Raw genomic sequence first — 16,435 nt, 5'->3', positions numbered from 1 at the left:
ATATTTTATTTTTTTCTAAAAAAAAAAGGACACCCGATCTCAGAGCTCCAGGAAATAGTTCTGCATTCAATCTTTCTATTTTCCTTTGGAAGCAAATTATATTATCTGACCCAGGGCTTGAATGATAAGTATTTAAGTGGAAGTCTTCCTTTCATAATTCACCACTTTGACATCTGGGAATAGCTCACTGTGTCTCCCTCATTTTGAGCCGTGCTCTAATCTTCATTGTCATTGCAGATTGCTCAGGGGATGAAAGGAGAGGGCAGGACAGCAGACAGTGGGTTTTTTCCACTTACTCCCTCTGTCTGCTGTGAACCGTGGGAGACTCCTGCAGCACGAGCGTCTCTGCTGAGCAGCTAGATGTCTGCCTAGTGTAGGATCTAAGGAGGACCTGGACTGCAACCCAGCCCTTTTCAATAAAACACAACCCTGCGTTCCCCCTTTTGAAGTGAGGTCCATGCACCACATCAATAGCCACATCCTGACGTACATTTACGCGTATTTTGAAAACAGAACTATCTTGACTTAATTAAGTTTGTTCAGACTGCTCAGAATGAACCCAAATGGAGTGTTCATCTTCAAAAGGAGAAACTGTTTTAAAGACGAGGGTCTATTAGGAATATTTTAAGAAAGCACCCTCCCATCTCAGCCACAGGCCCTTCCAGAATAAGGAGAATCTCAGGTGTAAAGGTTCCCGCTGTTCTTCTACTTTTATTGAGGCAGCAGACAAGATGTTAGGACAGCACCCCTGGCTTTTACACTCATGGCATACACAGATAACACAACTAGAGCTGCAGTGTGCAAAAATCACAGTGTGTGTTCAGAATAAGCTCTCACCACCTCAGAGCACTTAAGCAAAGGTGGTGTTGTTCCAGCCCACGTTGGCAGCACTGATCTCAAAGAAGCTGACATAAATCCTGAAAGAGAAGAGAGGTGCTGTTAGCTGCTGAGAGGAGAACGCTGCAGCTGGCCAGGGTGCTCCTGCAGCAGGACATGGTCCTGCTGCTGCCTGGCCCCAGAGCTCGGCACATCGCAGGGCCACACCACCTCTCTGCAAGCTGCACGTTGCCTCCTGCAGTTTCTGAAAGGTAAATTCGTGTGTTGTAACCCCAGATGCCTTGTCCACTTGCATCCTGAAGCTGGGAGTGGTTTTCTGCTTCTTGTTTTAAGGCAATCTCAGGATGCTATATCTAAAGTAAAGTGACACAAAGTCGGTTCTGGGGCAGATTGGTGTACGTTCAGGAGAAGCACTAGAAATGCTTCTGTCTAAATCAAAGCTCTTACAAGAGACCTCCACCTGTATCACACTGACAGTGAGGAGGTGTTGGCAGATATTACTCTAATTACCAAATGTATCTGTACCTGGGCTTGTGCATGTATGGTACCTGAACCTCCATCACTTTTAACTAAGATTTTACAGCTTTTGGGCTCTGCAGCTCATGCAGTTGCTCCTTTCCTCTTTCTAATTGAAGAGTTGCTCTATTGATTTGGCATTTAGCATCTTCAAGGAGTATGTTAACAGGAAAACACCAGAGGACAAGTTTGGGACTAAGAGCTTTGACAATCTGTGCAAAGTCACATCAGACAAGTTGCTGTGTGAGCTCACCTGTCAGATGGTATTTTCAGCTGTTTGTTCAGCAGGTCACAGAGCAATTTGGAGTAGACCTTGTTCTCCTGCTCTCCTATCTTCCCAATGCTGTAAAGAAAGCACATAGCACAGGGGGCTGTGGAGCCGCCGAAGGACATCACCTGATCAGGAGAGATCTGTATTGCTAGATACTGTTGGGGAAAAAAATAAGAAAAAAAAAAAAAAGAGGAGTATTATCTTCCTTTGCCATGTTAGGAAAAGTTTTGAAAATCGCAAAATCCCAGATGCCATTACTTAGGCTTTTGAATTTTTCTTGTATGTACTTCATTGCACTCTCAGATCTCCTGAATGTTTTTCTGCAAGTCACAGAGATGAGAAGGTAAAAAGTACTCCCATAATATACAATTTGGGGATAGAACTGATGGCTGCTTTCCTAGCTAAAACTACTAGCAACACATGAAACTGAAAAGGACGGTCACTGGCAGTTACAGGTATTTTTTTACCACTTTCTGCAGTGCAAATAGGTTCACTCGTGCGCTTGTGAAGTTACAGTGGAGCACCGATCTTTCCCTGCCTTCTGTCTTCTCCTTGAAGACTTTGTCCTCCAAGCCTTGCTTGCTACACTCAAGGCTTTTGTGTGTTGGTACCCAACTGTACAAGCTTGCATTCTTCTGAGACATTCCCTTCTGTGTTAAGGGCCAGAACAAGGCATCATGACAGCTAGGCTTGGGAGTCTCCGTTCCTAATGATTACTCTGTTCAGGTAAAGATAATTGGGGTGGGGGGCAGATGGACACACTGCACCTCACGTGCAGGACAGCCCCTTCCTGAGCTTGAGCAACTGTCCCTGGCTAGCCAGCACCACCTCTGCTCCTCCTGCGGCCAGGAGTGAAGCCAGGACACGGAGAAACAAAGGCAGAACTGAAGCAGTGGGTGGTCCAGAGTCTGCCATGTAGCATTCAGAATGGGGCAGGAGGCATGCCTAGGGAGGAGGGGATCCTAGCAGTGCCCAGTGCCTGACAAATGCCTCAGTCTTGCAGTGAACGCTGTAGGTAATTGCAGGCTTTGACCCCAGAGCACCCAGTTCCATACTGGAAGATGGGCTCTGGACGCTCTGCCCAAGTACAGCGTTGGGAGGAGGACCCTGTAGCAGCATTGTCTTTGCTGCCCATGAGATTGGGGTGGAAAGTTCAGGTGCTGAGCACTCAGTGACATGCAAAACAGCCAGAATCTGCTCCAAGCCACCAGGCTCTCCCTGCCTATGCAGGATGAGTGAATGCCGCTGGGGTTTGCAACTGCATTGCTACAGCCCTGCGTTCCTGAGAGATTTTGCACCTCACTGGCTCCTGCTGCAGTCTTCCCTGCTGAGGTAAATGTGAACTGACACAGCTGAGGTCTAGACCAACACCCCCCTCGTTAAACAAAATACAGCTTAATCCTGCTTTTGTTCTTGATAGCAGGAAAACTGGAAGAAAGTATCCATGTTACCATTAACGAGCAGCCTGCAGTTCTCCCTGCTGCTAATGCGTAGTGTCACATCCACACACTGGGGAATCCAGGGATCAGTTCCTTTGGCACCCATTTGGCTTCTGTTCTTACCCACGTTTATTAGTAGCGCATCGTTGGAATTCAGCAGCAATTAACCCCCTCGTAAAAAAAGCAAGCCTGAGTACCAGGAAGCATCTGGGTAATTAGCCTTGGCTGCCATTTACAGCTTGTTTGGGTGCAAGGTGCATCCAGCCACAGCAGCGCAGGATGAACCAAGGGGATCCTGCTGAGGTACCACTTTTCCAGCCCCGTTCTCCCCAGCTGGACACCCTGTGCTCTAAGCTCACTGCATGCCGCTTGTAGGTACGCACACACCTCTAAACACCTATCCCAGAAGCAGGTTACTATTTAAAAAAACAAGCTGAGATATTAATCACCATTATTTTCACCTTAAATGGTTTGAAAATGTTTATTGAAATGTTATTTCCAATAAATAATAATAATAATAATAAAAACAACAAACACCACTGATTAAAAAATCAGATTTTTTTTTCAGATGGTACCATTTCCTGCGAGAGGAAAGCTCTGCATTCCTGCCCACCCTAATCCTTTCCTTCTCTCTGATATATCCAGGAGACTCTCTCCTTTTCTTTTGCCTCCTTTGTCACGAAGAGTTTGCCTGTCCTAAAAAAAGACTTTGTTGTTCCCTGTGTATTTCGAAGTAACGTTACATGTCCCTTCCACAGGGCTGCACAAGCCTGTCCCAGCTGCATCCCAGCCCTGCCCTCTAGCTTTATATTCAGAGCTGTTATGCAAGAACTGGCAGAGGACAACCTCTGCTCCCCCAAACAGGAAGCATTTGTTTGCTAGATTGATGAAATTTTATTTGAAGAGGGGTAGAGCACATCAGTCTCACAGAAGTAGTCAATTATCTTCCTGTATGGGTTGAAAACAAAAATAATCCTACTCCCATTTTTGGTTTAACCTGTTTTCTGGAGAGATAAGGCTTATACAAGCCTAAAACCTGCTCCTGAAATAACTCCCTTCAGCCAGATACAGCAGAGATTGATTTCCTACATGTTTAATGAGACCGGCTGGCTGCGCAGCTCATTCCTGAGAAATGGCCCGTTGCACAGGCACACTTGGCTAAATGGAAACCGCGAGCATCCCGACTTACCTGAGCTGGTTTTCCCATTGCCTTTGATAACTGCTGGGTGAGCTCTCCTGTGAAAGACTCGGGAACTTTGTCCTTGCTTATATTTGTGTTAACAATGAATTTAGGCATCTTTGGGTCGCAAGAGGCTTTTCTTTCAGCTCGCCTCGTTCACAGCACGGCTTTGCTCCCAACACACCTGCTAGATTGTTTACCCCACCGAGAAGGAAAGTGTGCCAGGAGCCCTTAAATAGCCAGCAGTGACGTGCCCTGCTGCTCCGGGGGGAGCAGGAGTCCCTCGGCAGAGAAGGGGCCGCCTGTGCTGCTGGCTGCTGTTGCAGGCAGTCCAGGTAAAGCTTCTGTAGGAGGGGGAGCTGGCTGCTCTCACTCTGGAAATCAAAGTGGCCAAAAAAGACACTTCTTGTTTGGATGCCTGAAAAAAACCAAACCAAACCAAACCAAACCAAACCAAACCAAACCAAACCAAACCAAACCAAACCAAACCAAACCAAAACAACAACAACAACAACAACAAAAAACAACAGTGAAAAAGCAAGGGTTTCAGAGAATTTTTGAGGATGAAATGAATATAATGTGCCTTTTCTCACTATTCTCCTAATTATTTAAAATGTAGATGGACACCTCAACTGTGAGTTTGGGGACTCTCTCTGTGGCATAGACCATAACAGAAAATGTCACGGAGACCTCCCCTGAACTGTGACAAAGTTGTCACAAAGAAGCCTTTAATTCATCCACTGTCCATGTTAATGGATTGGCTCTCCTGCATCAGAAATGCTCTGAAAATAATGAAAATCCTGAAAAAAAAAGTCCAAAAATACTTTTCAGGGCATGTATCCTGTGTCAAAGCATTAAAATGAACTCAAATGACAGCTCCATCCACAAGGAGAGGAACTGCTGTTTGCGGTATTGATGAATCTCTTCTTCAGGGATTAGTTGAAAGCAGGTGGTGTAATCCAAAGCACTTGGTCATAAATCACACTACTGTTGTTAGTGGTCACCTGGAAAATCTTATACTGTATTTGTAATGAACTTCACAACCTGTTTTTTCTACTGGTACAACAATCTCTAGTTATTTGCAGCTTACTTATGTAACAAGAAAAACATTTCCAAAACAAACTCTTTCTTTTCTGAAAACATCTGATGTAATTCCCAGAAGCTGATGTACCAGCTCGGAAACCAGATCCTTTGACACCACAAGGGCTCTTGAGAGCATGCTTTATTTTACAGGAACCATTTCACCTCTTGTACATACACTGAGAACTGTTCAGCTGGTCCTTCTCCCTGCCTGGAGTTACCAGGACATTCTCCACTGAGACTCCCACCCCATCTCCTGAAGGACTGTCCGACAGTACAATTTCAATGTGATTTTTTTTTTTTTTTTTTTTTTTTCCCCGTTTCCATAGCTGGAACCTGTTTCCTAAGTTCCTCTGCTAAGTTTTGAATCTGTGTTCCCTGGGGTCACAGTAAACCATGCACCTAGCTTTTCCTCTATCAGCCTGACAGATATTTTAGACTTGTGTTTTATCCCTGTCTCACGACTGATGAACGTTAATCCTTCCTTCCCTCCATTTGCCTCTTTAAATGGTTCTGCTTGGTCTTACATACTTCTAAATGCCCTTCTCTGAACTATTTGCTGGCAGTATCCTGATTTTGAGGTGCTCAGAACTAGTGAGGTCTCACTCAGGCAAGTTCAGTAACAAACTCTTTGTTCAGGTATCTGTGGCATCAGACAGGGCTCCTGGGAGCAAGGGAGAGCAGCTGAGACCCAGGGCTGTGGATCCAGAGTCAAGAGGCAGCCTTTACGTATGGTCTCGGGGTGGATTGGGCCCTATGGATCATTAACAAAATGTTTTATAACTTCACAAAATACATTAAGATAAAAGATGTATTTATTTAGGAAAAAAAAATATTTGCATCCAGTAGATCTTAAAGCTGACTGACAAAATTTCCTGTTAAAATGTTTAGAGATCAGCAAGAAATAAATCTCCAGCATAATGAATTTCATATCTGTATTTAAAAAACAAAGAGAAGACACAGAAGTGCTCGGAGTCTGTTTTTAATGTTTCTTTTTTAGTTCTATTCCAACATTGTTTCCTGTCTTTTCTAAGAGATGCAAATTTCTCCTCCGGACATTCAGAGTTTGGTGCAGAACAACTGTTCCTTAGGAAAGTTATTTTCTGTCACTGAGATTTCTTTTTTTCCAAAATTCAGCTTGTTGAACTCTGCTTTTATTTCCATGATTGACTTTCCCTTGGTCTCAGGAAGGTACAGGTAGATGAAAATTGCTGATAAAACAAGGATTCCCAAAAAGATAAGGAAGCAGAAGGGACCAAGGTTATCCTGCAAGCAAATGAGAGAGACGGGAAGGAAAATAAGAATCTCATTTCTATTTCTTTGCCCTTAGGTGCAGGTCTGTGTCTTAGTAATGAAAATTCAAAGGTTTGCTCAATACACAAACCAGGGCAAGTATTAAACCAAGAATTTCCACTGGCCATGTTTGATCTGAGTCCAACTGCTGCATCTCTGGCAGGCCTGGGGTACCCTTGAGCAGACCTGGTGTTCGGACAGAGCTCTAAGCTTGCATGTCTTTGCAATTTATTGCTATTATTTAGCTCCCTGTCAGCTTTCAGAAGGAGATTAGCCTGGAGGGAGGGATCCAGTCAGAGTGACTTACAACAATCAATGGAAAAATCATCCCAAGTACAAACAGCCCCATCCAGTTGATGCAGCCAACAATCAGAAAGGCTGATGGTCTGTATGACTGGCTGAAGATTTCAACCATGATAGATACAGTGGCTCCAGCTGAAAAAGAAAAGCAAAACACGGACAAGGTATTATTGTTTCCTCAGTTCCACAGCACACCTTGCTCCTGCCAAAGATCCTTACGGTGGCAGTGGTAGGAAATGACAGACAGGCAGCAGAGGTGGCCTGCTGGCCGGTGGCTTCTGCTATGAGGCTGAAAGACCTTCTCCCCACTTGCACCTATCTGCCTTTTCCTCCTTATTTCCCTCTTGCACCTATCTGCCTTTTCCTCCTTATTTTCTAGATTTTTTTTTTCATGGGACTGCTCTGTTCTTCCTCTGCCAGCTGTGCTGCCAGCCAACATGATACAAAAATTCCCTCTCGTACTCACATGGTCCGATTCCATAGAAGAAAACGAAGAGGAAGATCAAGATAACACTGAAGTAGTGCAGCCAGAAGAACTGATGCTAAACGTGAAAAAACAGTGATACCAAGCTGTTAGATACACGACAGAATAGCAGAGCTCTCTATTTTCTGCCACTGACTTGAGTTTTTGTACATGTTCTGTGAGGTAGGACCAGGAAGGGGGCTGGTGCTGGGTGAGCAGCCAGAAGGCTGCTGCCTTGTTACCTGCAGTGACAGGGTCATGGTGAGGAGTGCTAGCACCGAGCACATCAGCGTGTATCCTCCCCACAGCAGCACCTTCCTCCCAAATCGCTCTATAAGGGTGCTCTGAAAAAGAGAAAACGTGTCAAATGACAAAGTTCCTGCCTTTCCCCTGTGTTCTCATAAGCCTTATCTGAATAATAGTCAGAAATCTGTGCCACCTGAGAGACTCTTAACTCCTAGCAAATTTTCTTAGCTTCAAAGCTGTATTTATTAGTCTTCCTTTGGCTGTCTTTAGACACTTCCCTTTCTTGCGTGCTGGTATATGTCAAATTGTGCATGCACACATACACACATCTAATCCTGACCATCAGCTGATGCAGCTCATCTAGGCTCCTGTTCCCTTGGAGCCATGCCCCCAACTCTTTGGATCTGCTTGTCTTCTCACATAGCAGCTACTCAAGGAGTTGTTTGTAACAGAATGAAAAAATATTTTATCAGAATAAAAATAAGTCTAAAGACATCCAGTCATGCAAATACTGTGGGAGAAGAGCTGCCTTTCATCCTGCATATGGTTTATAGAAGCAGGAAGATTTGTTTCAGATTGTGCAAATCTTCCCCGAGCCCAGTTATAAGAAAGGAAAAGTACAATTGTTTGACCACATTAAATTTTTCCTTCAAACTCCAGTCTGAAAAGACTTACACACAAGATAGAAGATAAGCATTCGCACAACCCAACGCCCAGGGACACGTATGGGATAAGGTACTCTTCAAACTTGGCTGTATGGAATACTTCGAAAGAATAGAAGTATATCTGAAAAAAGGCAGAGGAAATTGTGAAAAAAAACCACCTCCAAAGGTCACACCCAATGTAAATTATACCGAGTCTCTCATTCTAAGCTGGTGGAACAAACAGCAACTCAGAGGGTTTTGCAATGCTGCCTAGTGGCTCTTGTTCTAGGGATAGAGAGCACTCAACTGCATTGATTCCACAGAGCTGCAGGGTGGTCATGACAGTCACCAGGATGTAAAGCTGCCAGCGCAGAGACCGCTCTTTTATGACTTCGAGGACACGCAGGGTTTTGGTGCTTGTCACTGCAGCCTTCTCCTTCATAATGTCATCAACTTCTGCTTGATGGTCTCCTTCCCCCCAGAGCTTCCTAATGGCTGTTGGGGAGAGAGAGGGGAGGGCATTATGCTACCAGAACAGCTCATCAGGAGTGAGTACATGAAATCCTTCCGTCTGCCTCGCCGTTGGTGTGGGTGGTGGTGGTGGTTTTGTTAGCTGCCTCTGTCATCTGGTTGGTGCTAGGCCAGCAGGCAAGCGGAAGAGTTTCGTCTCTCTGGTTGTCACTATAGTGTCTTTCAACTGTTGAGTTGGCTTAATTGTACACAAAGTAAACTTCTAGGTTAGTTTTATTTAGTAATGAATGAACTGCCTGAACCATTTCCTCCAAAGAAATATTACCAGCAAAGTGAGACATACTAGTCATGGTGTTATATATCTATCTTTCTTTTCTTGACTGATTAACTTAGTGTGAGTGAGCTTCCAGGTTAACACAGGTGTATTGCTTTAGGTACCTTAACTGTTTCATTTAGAAGTTAGCACTTTGCTGTCCAGCTCTGCCCTGCTTTCTTGACTTCTACACTTCTTGGCACTCTAACATGTGAAGTGAAGTGAATGAGGTGGCAAATTAGACACTCTACCTTTCCTGAAGGCTTCCTCATTACCCTTCTGGATCAGGAGGTAAGATGGTGAATCAGGGAAAAATGGGAGAGTAACCAGTTGAACCAATGCTGAAAGTCCACTAGATGCTAACAACCAGGGCCACAAAGCTTCGCTTCCTAAAATCTCCCTGGAAAGTGTATGTGAAACAAAATTATGCTGAAATAATGGAATGAATGTTCAGGAACTTTTTTTCTGAGTGGTGAGGATTGCTCAAATTCCACCTAAGGGTGCAGTGGAGCAAACGCCTGAATGGATGATTTGGCAAATTTCACGAACGTGGCTATTTTACTTATGTCAATTTTAAAGAATTTCTTTTGGCATCTTGAAATACTTTCTAAAGATCATTAGGATCCAACATGATGTCTAAAGAGCTGATGAGACTGATTTGACCATTGTTTGAAAACAGGACCAAAACAAAAGTCCTAAGACTTTTCATGTAAGTATAGTAAATTTCTAAGAAGCCCCCTAGTAGAAAGAGAGTAGATGGAAGAAGAAAACAGGAAATTCTTTCTCCTATATTTAAAACAATGTCTGCCTCAAATTTGATCAAAATTTTTCTTCTGGCATAAGATAAGGCCTGTTCTGGGGAAGCAGGAAAGGTTTCTCAGACACTGAATAGGTGAGAGCATGGGGATGCAGAAAGATTGCCACTGCTTTTAGTGTACCCTGATAGAAAGACTGGAGAATTTACCTTAGTCCAACAACCTGTCCTGTGAGTTTTCCCAGTGTCAGAAAAACAGCAACTGTGGAGTTCGTAAATCCGCGCAGCTTCTTGGGTGAAATCTCTCCTACATACTGAGGATGTATATTGAGAGAAAAACCTTTAAGATGGAAGAGGATAAATGACTATTAAAATGCTGAGGAAAGCTAAACTTTCTGATTCCATCCTTTCTTCCACTGTTTCCACTCACTCTGTTATTTGGATTAAAATTTCTTCCAAAAGGCCTGTTATATTTTCTGGGTACGTTAAAATCATTATCCAAGAATGGCAATACCAGTAGAGACAATCAGGGACAGCAAGGATGCTCGCCCTCCACAGGGTCATGAGTGCATACCTGTACCAACGCCATAGAGAAAGCGTCCAGCCAGGATCATCTCAAAGGACTTGGCTGTTTTACTGAAGGCCATGAGAAGTGCAGCTACCAGCATGATCAGGTTGGTGAACATCTGACACTTTTTTCTGAAACAAACAAACAAACCCGAAACACGAGAATTTAGGGTGAAATGAGAATCTCTTGTACTCTTTGGACTAATTTTGCTGTGACAAGAAGTGTGGTACAACCATTCTTGCTTTTTTTGAGGAATGGCTGAAATGATTTTGACTTTGAATAGCAAAAGTGGTTCTTTAAAATGTTGGGATCCTTTGTGTTTGATTTTGTGAATATTTCTTAGCTTAGATTTTAAACAGTCACAACACTTGGTCAGCATTTCCATGGTCCAAGTGGGAAAGAGATGGAAGAACTGGCCCAGGTTGTCACCAGGGCTTTTAAATGACTGGAACTCCTCATAAAACATCAGATTGATCCCCGGAAACAATCTGAGTTTATGGCTCCCATTTTCGAATGGCTCGTATTAAAGGCACTATTGGCCAAACGGATGTGGCCAGAGGTGATGGGAGATGGCAGAAAGCATTATTCAGAGGCATGACTCTCCATGTAAATTGTGGGCTGCTGTGGTCATGACCACGATGTCTCAGGCTCAAATCAGTCTTTTGCACTCAGTTGTTTTGCTGTGATGCTTGCTAGACAAGGGTCCTCTTGCACGCATTAAGAACTCACAGAGGTCCTCTCTTTAGAAGACACTGATTCAGCAATTGGTTATCACATGCTGAATAACCCGTGGGAGAAGAACGTGATTTTGTTTTCAGTCTTGGGAGAGACCCTTGGAGTGTGGGATGAGGCAGTGTCCCACAAGAAATTTCTTGGGGGCACTTACCTGATAGGAAAGAACACAATTGCAGGCAGGCTAAGATGGTTTGTTGAGACCCATATGAGGGGCCTCTGGACCAGTGGGTTGTGGAGCAGATCTTTAAGTGGGTCACACCAAGCAGATAAGTTTGCCAATTTCTCTGCAAATGAAATTAGTGGTGTTACACACAGGCACTGAGAACAAACCAGACTGGGGAGGAATCCTTTCTCCAGCCATAGGGAAAGAGAGTTTGGGACTGATGGATGTGCTGGCACAGAAAATCAGTTTAGTTTGCAATCAAGCTGCTTTAAGCAAGAAGAAAAGGTTTACTCATTCACTTTGATATTTCTCTATACTTCATGTACTCTGATTATTGAGCAAGAAACACTTACTTTCTGTATTTTGTAGTCAGGTAACCACAGCAGAGGCTCCCCAGGAACCCTCCTATCCCATAAACAGACACAATGAAGGACCACAGCAGCATGATTGTCTCAGGATGGAGGGGAGAGCCATGGCGCTCTATCCAGGTTTCATTAATAAACTTCCTGATGTGCTGAAAAATAAAATGGTGTTTGACTGGATAGTGGGTGGTGTCAGATTCCTTCATATTCTTTGGCTGTTGTACTTCAGTTCTAGCCTTTGGTTCTAATACTGGCCTTCTTCTGAGACTAACTTCCTTGGGAAAATAGGTTAGCTGAGATCACATTGCAAAATCTTCAAATTAGTGTCAGTCAGTAAACTCGAAAGACAAAAATTGTGCTTTTAGCATTCTTCCCCCTGTTTTAAAAAGTCATATTTGATGAAATTCAGGAATCGTAGGAAGGCTTTGGAAGTGTATTAGCAGAGTGGCTCATCTTTTACAATTAAATCAAAAGTGCTGAGGAAGGAGAACTAAAATCATAAATCAAATTCAGAGAGGTTAATTCAAGATGCCTCTCTCACTTAGGGGCTCTAGCAATGAGACATCTTGTATTTACACCTGGAATCAGTCATAGTAGTGAAAGCGTAGAGCTGTGACTTTGATGTCCATGTATTTGGCCATGTTTTGCCAGTAAGTAGCATACAGGAGAAGGGCTCACGTGTAAGGCAAGCCAGACAGACTGAAACACCAGAAAGCAAGACCCCATAACCTCAAAATTGGCTTAGAAAGTATGATATCTTGGGGGAATGACCAGTGCAGTTTTAGCTAATGTTCTTCCAGTTATGACCTATATTTTAATAGTTTGAACCTAGAATTCTCCACAAGTATTAAAGTAAGAAACTTTTATAACAGAAGCTGAAACTTTAATATATCAAATGTTTTGAGCTCAGGCTCTCCATTTGGGGATTTCAGCCTCAGGAAGACAGCTACTTACCACAGAAGGATAGTTGATGACAGAAATATGGAATCCGTATGGGAAACTACCACCAATTCCCAGCACTAGAATCATTTGAAATAGTCCTTGGAACTGAACCTGCAATGTGAAAACAAAAAGCTCAATCAATTTCACGTTAATGCACTGCTTTTGTTTCTGCCTGTGTTGTATCTTCAAGCATGATAAAGAACAGATCCTTTTAATACTCACCTCTTTCAGAGAGGCATGGGCTAAAAAGAGAATATAATAATTTGGAATAGCCCCTGTAATTGCACTAACATGAAACTCTTCCTGACTTTGATTTGTGATTTCACTTATTTCTAAATATTTTCCTTTTTCTATATATTTAACCTGAAAATAGATGCTTGTGTATTGAAGGGTTGGGTGTCTGAGGCTTGGGAGATACTTTCTGTCTATAATTGCCTTGGTCAAGAATTAGGGACTGAGATAGGCTGGCTGCTTTGATGAATGAAATAATTTACCTGTAAATAAGGAAAAGCATAACACATAACTACTTAGACCTTTCTGAAGTAGGTGATACTACTGGGCTTCTGTCCAGCTTCCAAGCGCCTGCAAGTCTTGGTGGAGTTATCCTCCAACAGCTTAGACTGTACCTCGCAGACCGAACCTAGGCCAACTGTTATTTTAGCCCCATCAGGAGCTGTGCAGGGTCCCTGAGGTTTTGTTGCCCTTCCTTTTTTTACTCAGCACATCACAGACCCAGGACAGTGGCACCATCTCTGCATAGAGGACACTGCGCTCCGTGCTGTTTTCACATCAGACACGAGCTTCAGGAGCTCACAGTGTTTTGGAGACCAGTGCATGGATGATGAGAAGCTGGTAGAAAATGCAATCAGACAGGAACAAAGTAAAGCACATGTGACTAATGCTGGATTGGAAGGCATGTAGAAGAACTTCCCTTTTTCTGGCTCTTAGGTCCATCTTTCAAGGCCTTATTACTTAATTGGCCCACAGCTGGATTTCCCAGGTTATCAATGACAAGAACCAAGAAGCTAATGGACCAGAAGATTCTAAATTTCCTTCAAAATGCTGTCTCAGATTCAATGGATTTGCTAATCGGCAAGTTATCTCACCTCCCTCCTCCTATTTATTTTTTGCAATAGGCTTAGAAATCGACAATTTTAGTACTTACAAAGGCAAGCAAAATAGCTTCTTGATGGCAGTTGAAAATTAGAGTGAGAAATGCTTAGTATCATTTCTTCCCTGTTTCAGACTATGGTAGCTCTTGATGGATGATAGTAATTGGGTGGATGAAATGAGGAGGCTCATTTCTTTTAAAGCTTGTCATGTATTTCATAGCCTTTTGGAGAACAGTTAATCCATTCATTACTTTAGAAATAGCCACAGAAAATAATAAGAGAACCTACTAGTTATCATTATTTTCACTAATTCAGAAGGCAAAGTACAATAGCATTGTCAGTGGTGGAACTGTAAAGACTTTTGCTATTTTTCATTTTATCCTTTTGCAAGATAAAGACTTTTTCATAGCCCCAAGCCCCATTCCTCTTGGTGATGTTTAAACACAGAAGAGAAGGATGGCCTCTGTCCCCAAACAGCTCACAATCTTTAAGCAATCTAGATATTTAGTATTATGTTAATTTTGTTTTTTAAAAGTCCAGAACATGAGAAAAAGTGACCAGCTACTCACCAGGTCAGAGAAGAAGGTAGCCATCTCCTATGAAAGAGCTGATTCCTGTTGCTTACTGACTAGTACCTGCCAAAAGAAGCAAAAGCTCACATTATGCAATTAGCAACGTCAGTGAACTAGTCGCATGTTACTGAAGTTAAAGTTTACTTGAAAGGTTTTTGAGTTAATTACACATATTTCAGCTGTTGTACAAAGTTTAGAATTGCTGGATTAAATATTTCAACCAATGGTTACGTCTAGTCCAAGTAACCAAGATGGTCTCCCGTTCAAGGAACCCATACATTTTGTGAATTCCATCTTGTGCTAGACATAACCATTGGCTGAAATATTTATTATATCAGGAGCAGAGACGTAGATTTTAATCAGCATTCCAATAGCTTTAACTTGCTTATTTTTCAGTATAAGCTGAGAAATGGAGAGGCAGTGTTATTGGGAATTTTAGATGTTCCTCTGACAGTGAACTATAGGACTTCGGCATATAGTGGGAAAGAGCTTAACACTTCTACAGCGGCACAACAGGCCTGAGCAGCTAAATGTTTAGGAGGAGCTGATTTTCCTTTGCTGGGAGAGGAAGATTCAACATCAGTCTTGTAACCTGCATAGTTGGAGTGCTGTCTCTTACTTCATATAGAACATCTGCAGGCTTTAATTTGATTTATTTAATTGTTAAGAGGGTTTTGTATGTATTAATTTGGTAAATGGCTCAGATATCATTTACCCTTTACACTTCAGTTAGAGAAGATGAAGAAATCAGAAAAGGCTTGTTGGATGCAAGTAGTCATAGTAGAAAATACATCACCGTCAAAGAATATTCACAAATTCTCTGGTTAATGCCTGAAATGTAGTATCACCTGGCCATTTGTCCCATCTTTGTGTAGTCCTCATAATGAAGTTGACTTTGTTTTTGTTGTGAGATGAGAGTTCATGTGTTTTTTTTTGTTGTTTGTTTTTGTTTTTTTATTCCAGATTGGCTTCTCCAGCAGAGAAGCCCATGTTAGAAAACAAATGAGATCATCCCTTTGATGCTAAGAATTAATTTCTTTTTCCATAAAGTCATGTAAAGTTGAAACAACATACAGTGCATGTACCAAGGGACAGACGTGCCATGCTAATTCTAGTACTGGCCTTGTTTAGGTGGCACAGGGGGAAGACACAAGCAGGCAATGGTAGGTAGCTGCCAGCCTGGGACATTCCTTCTCAAACACTGCTGTTGCACTAATTTTCTTATGTTCTCTTTTCCCTACTTATTTTGCATTATACATACTGTGACTTTTTGTCTTTACTTTTGTACTTTAATTTTAGGATTCCCACTTTGGGCAGGTTAATAGTTTTCCTCCTGTAATGCACTTCTGCATTTACGTTGGTTAGGCACTGTACTGCTTCAGTGCTCGTACAGCTTACGCTGTGCTGACGCCCCCTTCCTTATGTGTGCAGTTTCATAATTACTGCTAACTAGGTTCTTACAGATATCCTTCAGTCATATTGTGATTGGAACAGTAGATCATCAGGTCATTTAGTTATTTATCTTGCAACCTTCTGGTCATTCGAGAAAGATGTATGCAAAGCTATCCTAAGCCTTCCTTAATATAGTCCAACTAACCGATTTGTGTGTGTGTGTGTGTGTGTCTAATAGCAGTTCTCTGATCCAGTTTTAAAGTGTTTATATCCACCTCAGTTACAGGCAGTATATGAGATGTACCTTACCTATCAGCTGATGTCTCTGAAACAGTGTGTGTTGTGTTCCTCAAGCTTCTCAGCAGTGACCTCCGTGCCTGCCACCTCCCGGAGTGCAGACCGCGCTCTGACTTTCTGGATGGGCCTCACACAGTTCTCTGAAGTATCGCTGATATGCTGTAGGTCCTTCTCAGATGACTCTGGGATACTGTTAGAAGGCTTTTGACAACTTTTATTCTTGCTGACACAAAAACATGAAAGAAAGCCTAGATTGCTAAGACTGAAACGAGTAAGCAGGGGTGCCAATGTAACTAGTCGTTATGTTGTGTGCAATCAAGTATTGCAGATACTCCAGCTCTGTGCATTTGAACCATACATTTTTGCTTTTTCATCCCTCCACCAGGCTGTTACCGGAATACAGTTCTTGCTCCACTGAGCACAGATGAATGTTGACCTGTGCTCCAAACAGCTGTTCCACTTCGTTGTCACATTAATGTTCCATA

General features: G+C 42.7%; 2 protein-coding genes across 2 annotated transcripts; both read right to left on the bottom strand.

Annotated features, from left to right (window-relative positions):
• Nucleotides 1-850: 850 nt before the first annotated feature.
• Nucleotides 851-4,360, bottom strand: LOC311216086 (macrophage migration inhibitory factor-like; the record flags this gene model as incomplete). Its single annotated transcript, XM_084297630.1, has 3 exons — nucleotides 851-917; nucleotides 1,607-1,779; nucleotides 4,253-4,360. The coding sequence occupies 3 exons, from the start codon at nucleotides 4,358-4,360 to the stop codon at nucleotides 851-853; spliced, it is 348 nt and encodes a 115-aa protein (XP_084153756.1).
• Nucleotides 4,361-6,382: 2,022 nt separating this feature from the next.
• On the bottom strand, nucleotides 6,383-14,282 carry LOC311216025 (solute carrier family 2, facilitated glucose transporter member 11-like; the record flags this gene model as incomplete). Its single annotated transcript, XM_084297515.1, has 12 exons — nucleotides 6,383-6,589; nucleotides 6,924-7,051; nucleotides 7,383-7,458; nucleotides 7,622-7,723; nucleotides 8,301-8,411; nucleotides 8,577-8,764; nucleotides 9,305-9,453; nucleotides 10,018-10,147; nucleotides 10,382-10,506; nucleotides 11,627-11,787; nucleotides 12,590-12,688; nucleotides 14,259-14,282. The coding sequence occupies 12 exons, from the start codon at nucleotides 14,280-14,282 to the stop codon at nucleotides 6,383-6,385; spliced, it is 1,500 nt and encodes a 499-aa protein (XP_084153641.1).
• Between the last annotated feature and the right edge of the window lie 2,153 nt (nucleotides 14,283-16,435).

The sequence above is a fragment of the Netta rufina genome (genome assembly GCF_964035555.1).
Source record: "Netta rufina genome assembly, chromosome: 17".
NCBI lineage: Eukaryota > Metazoa > Chordata > Aves > Anseriformes > Anatidae > Netta > Netta rufina.
The sequence above is the reverse complement of the archived record's forward strand: the minus strand, read 5'-3'. Positions and strand labels throughout refer to the sequence as shown.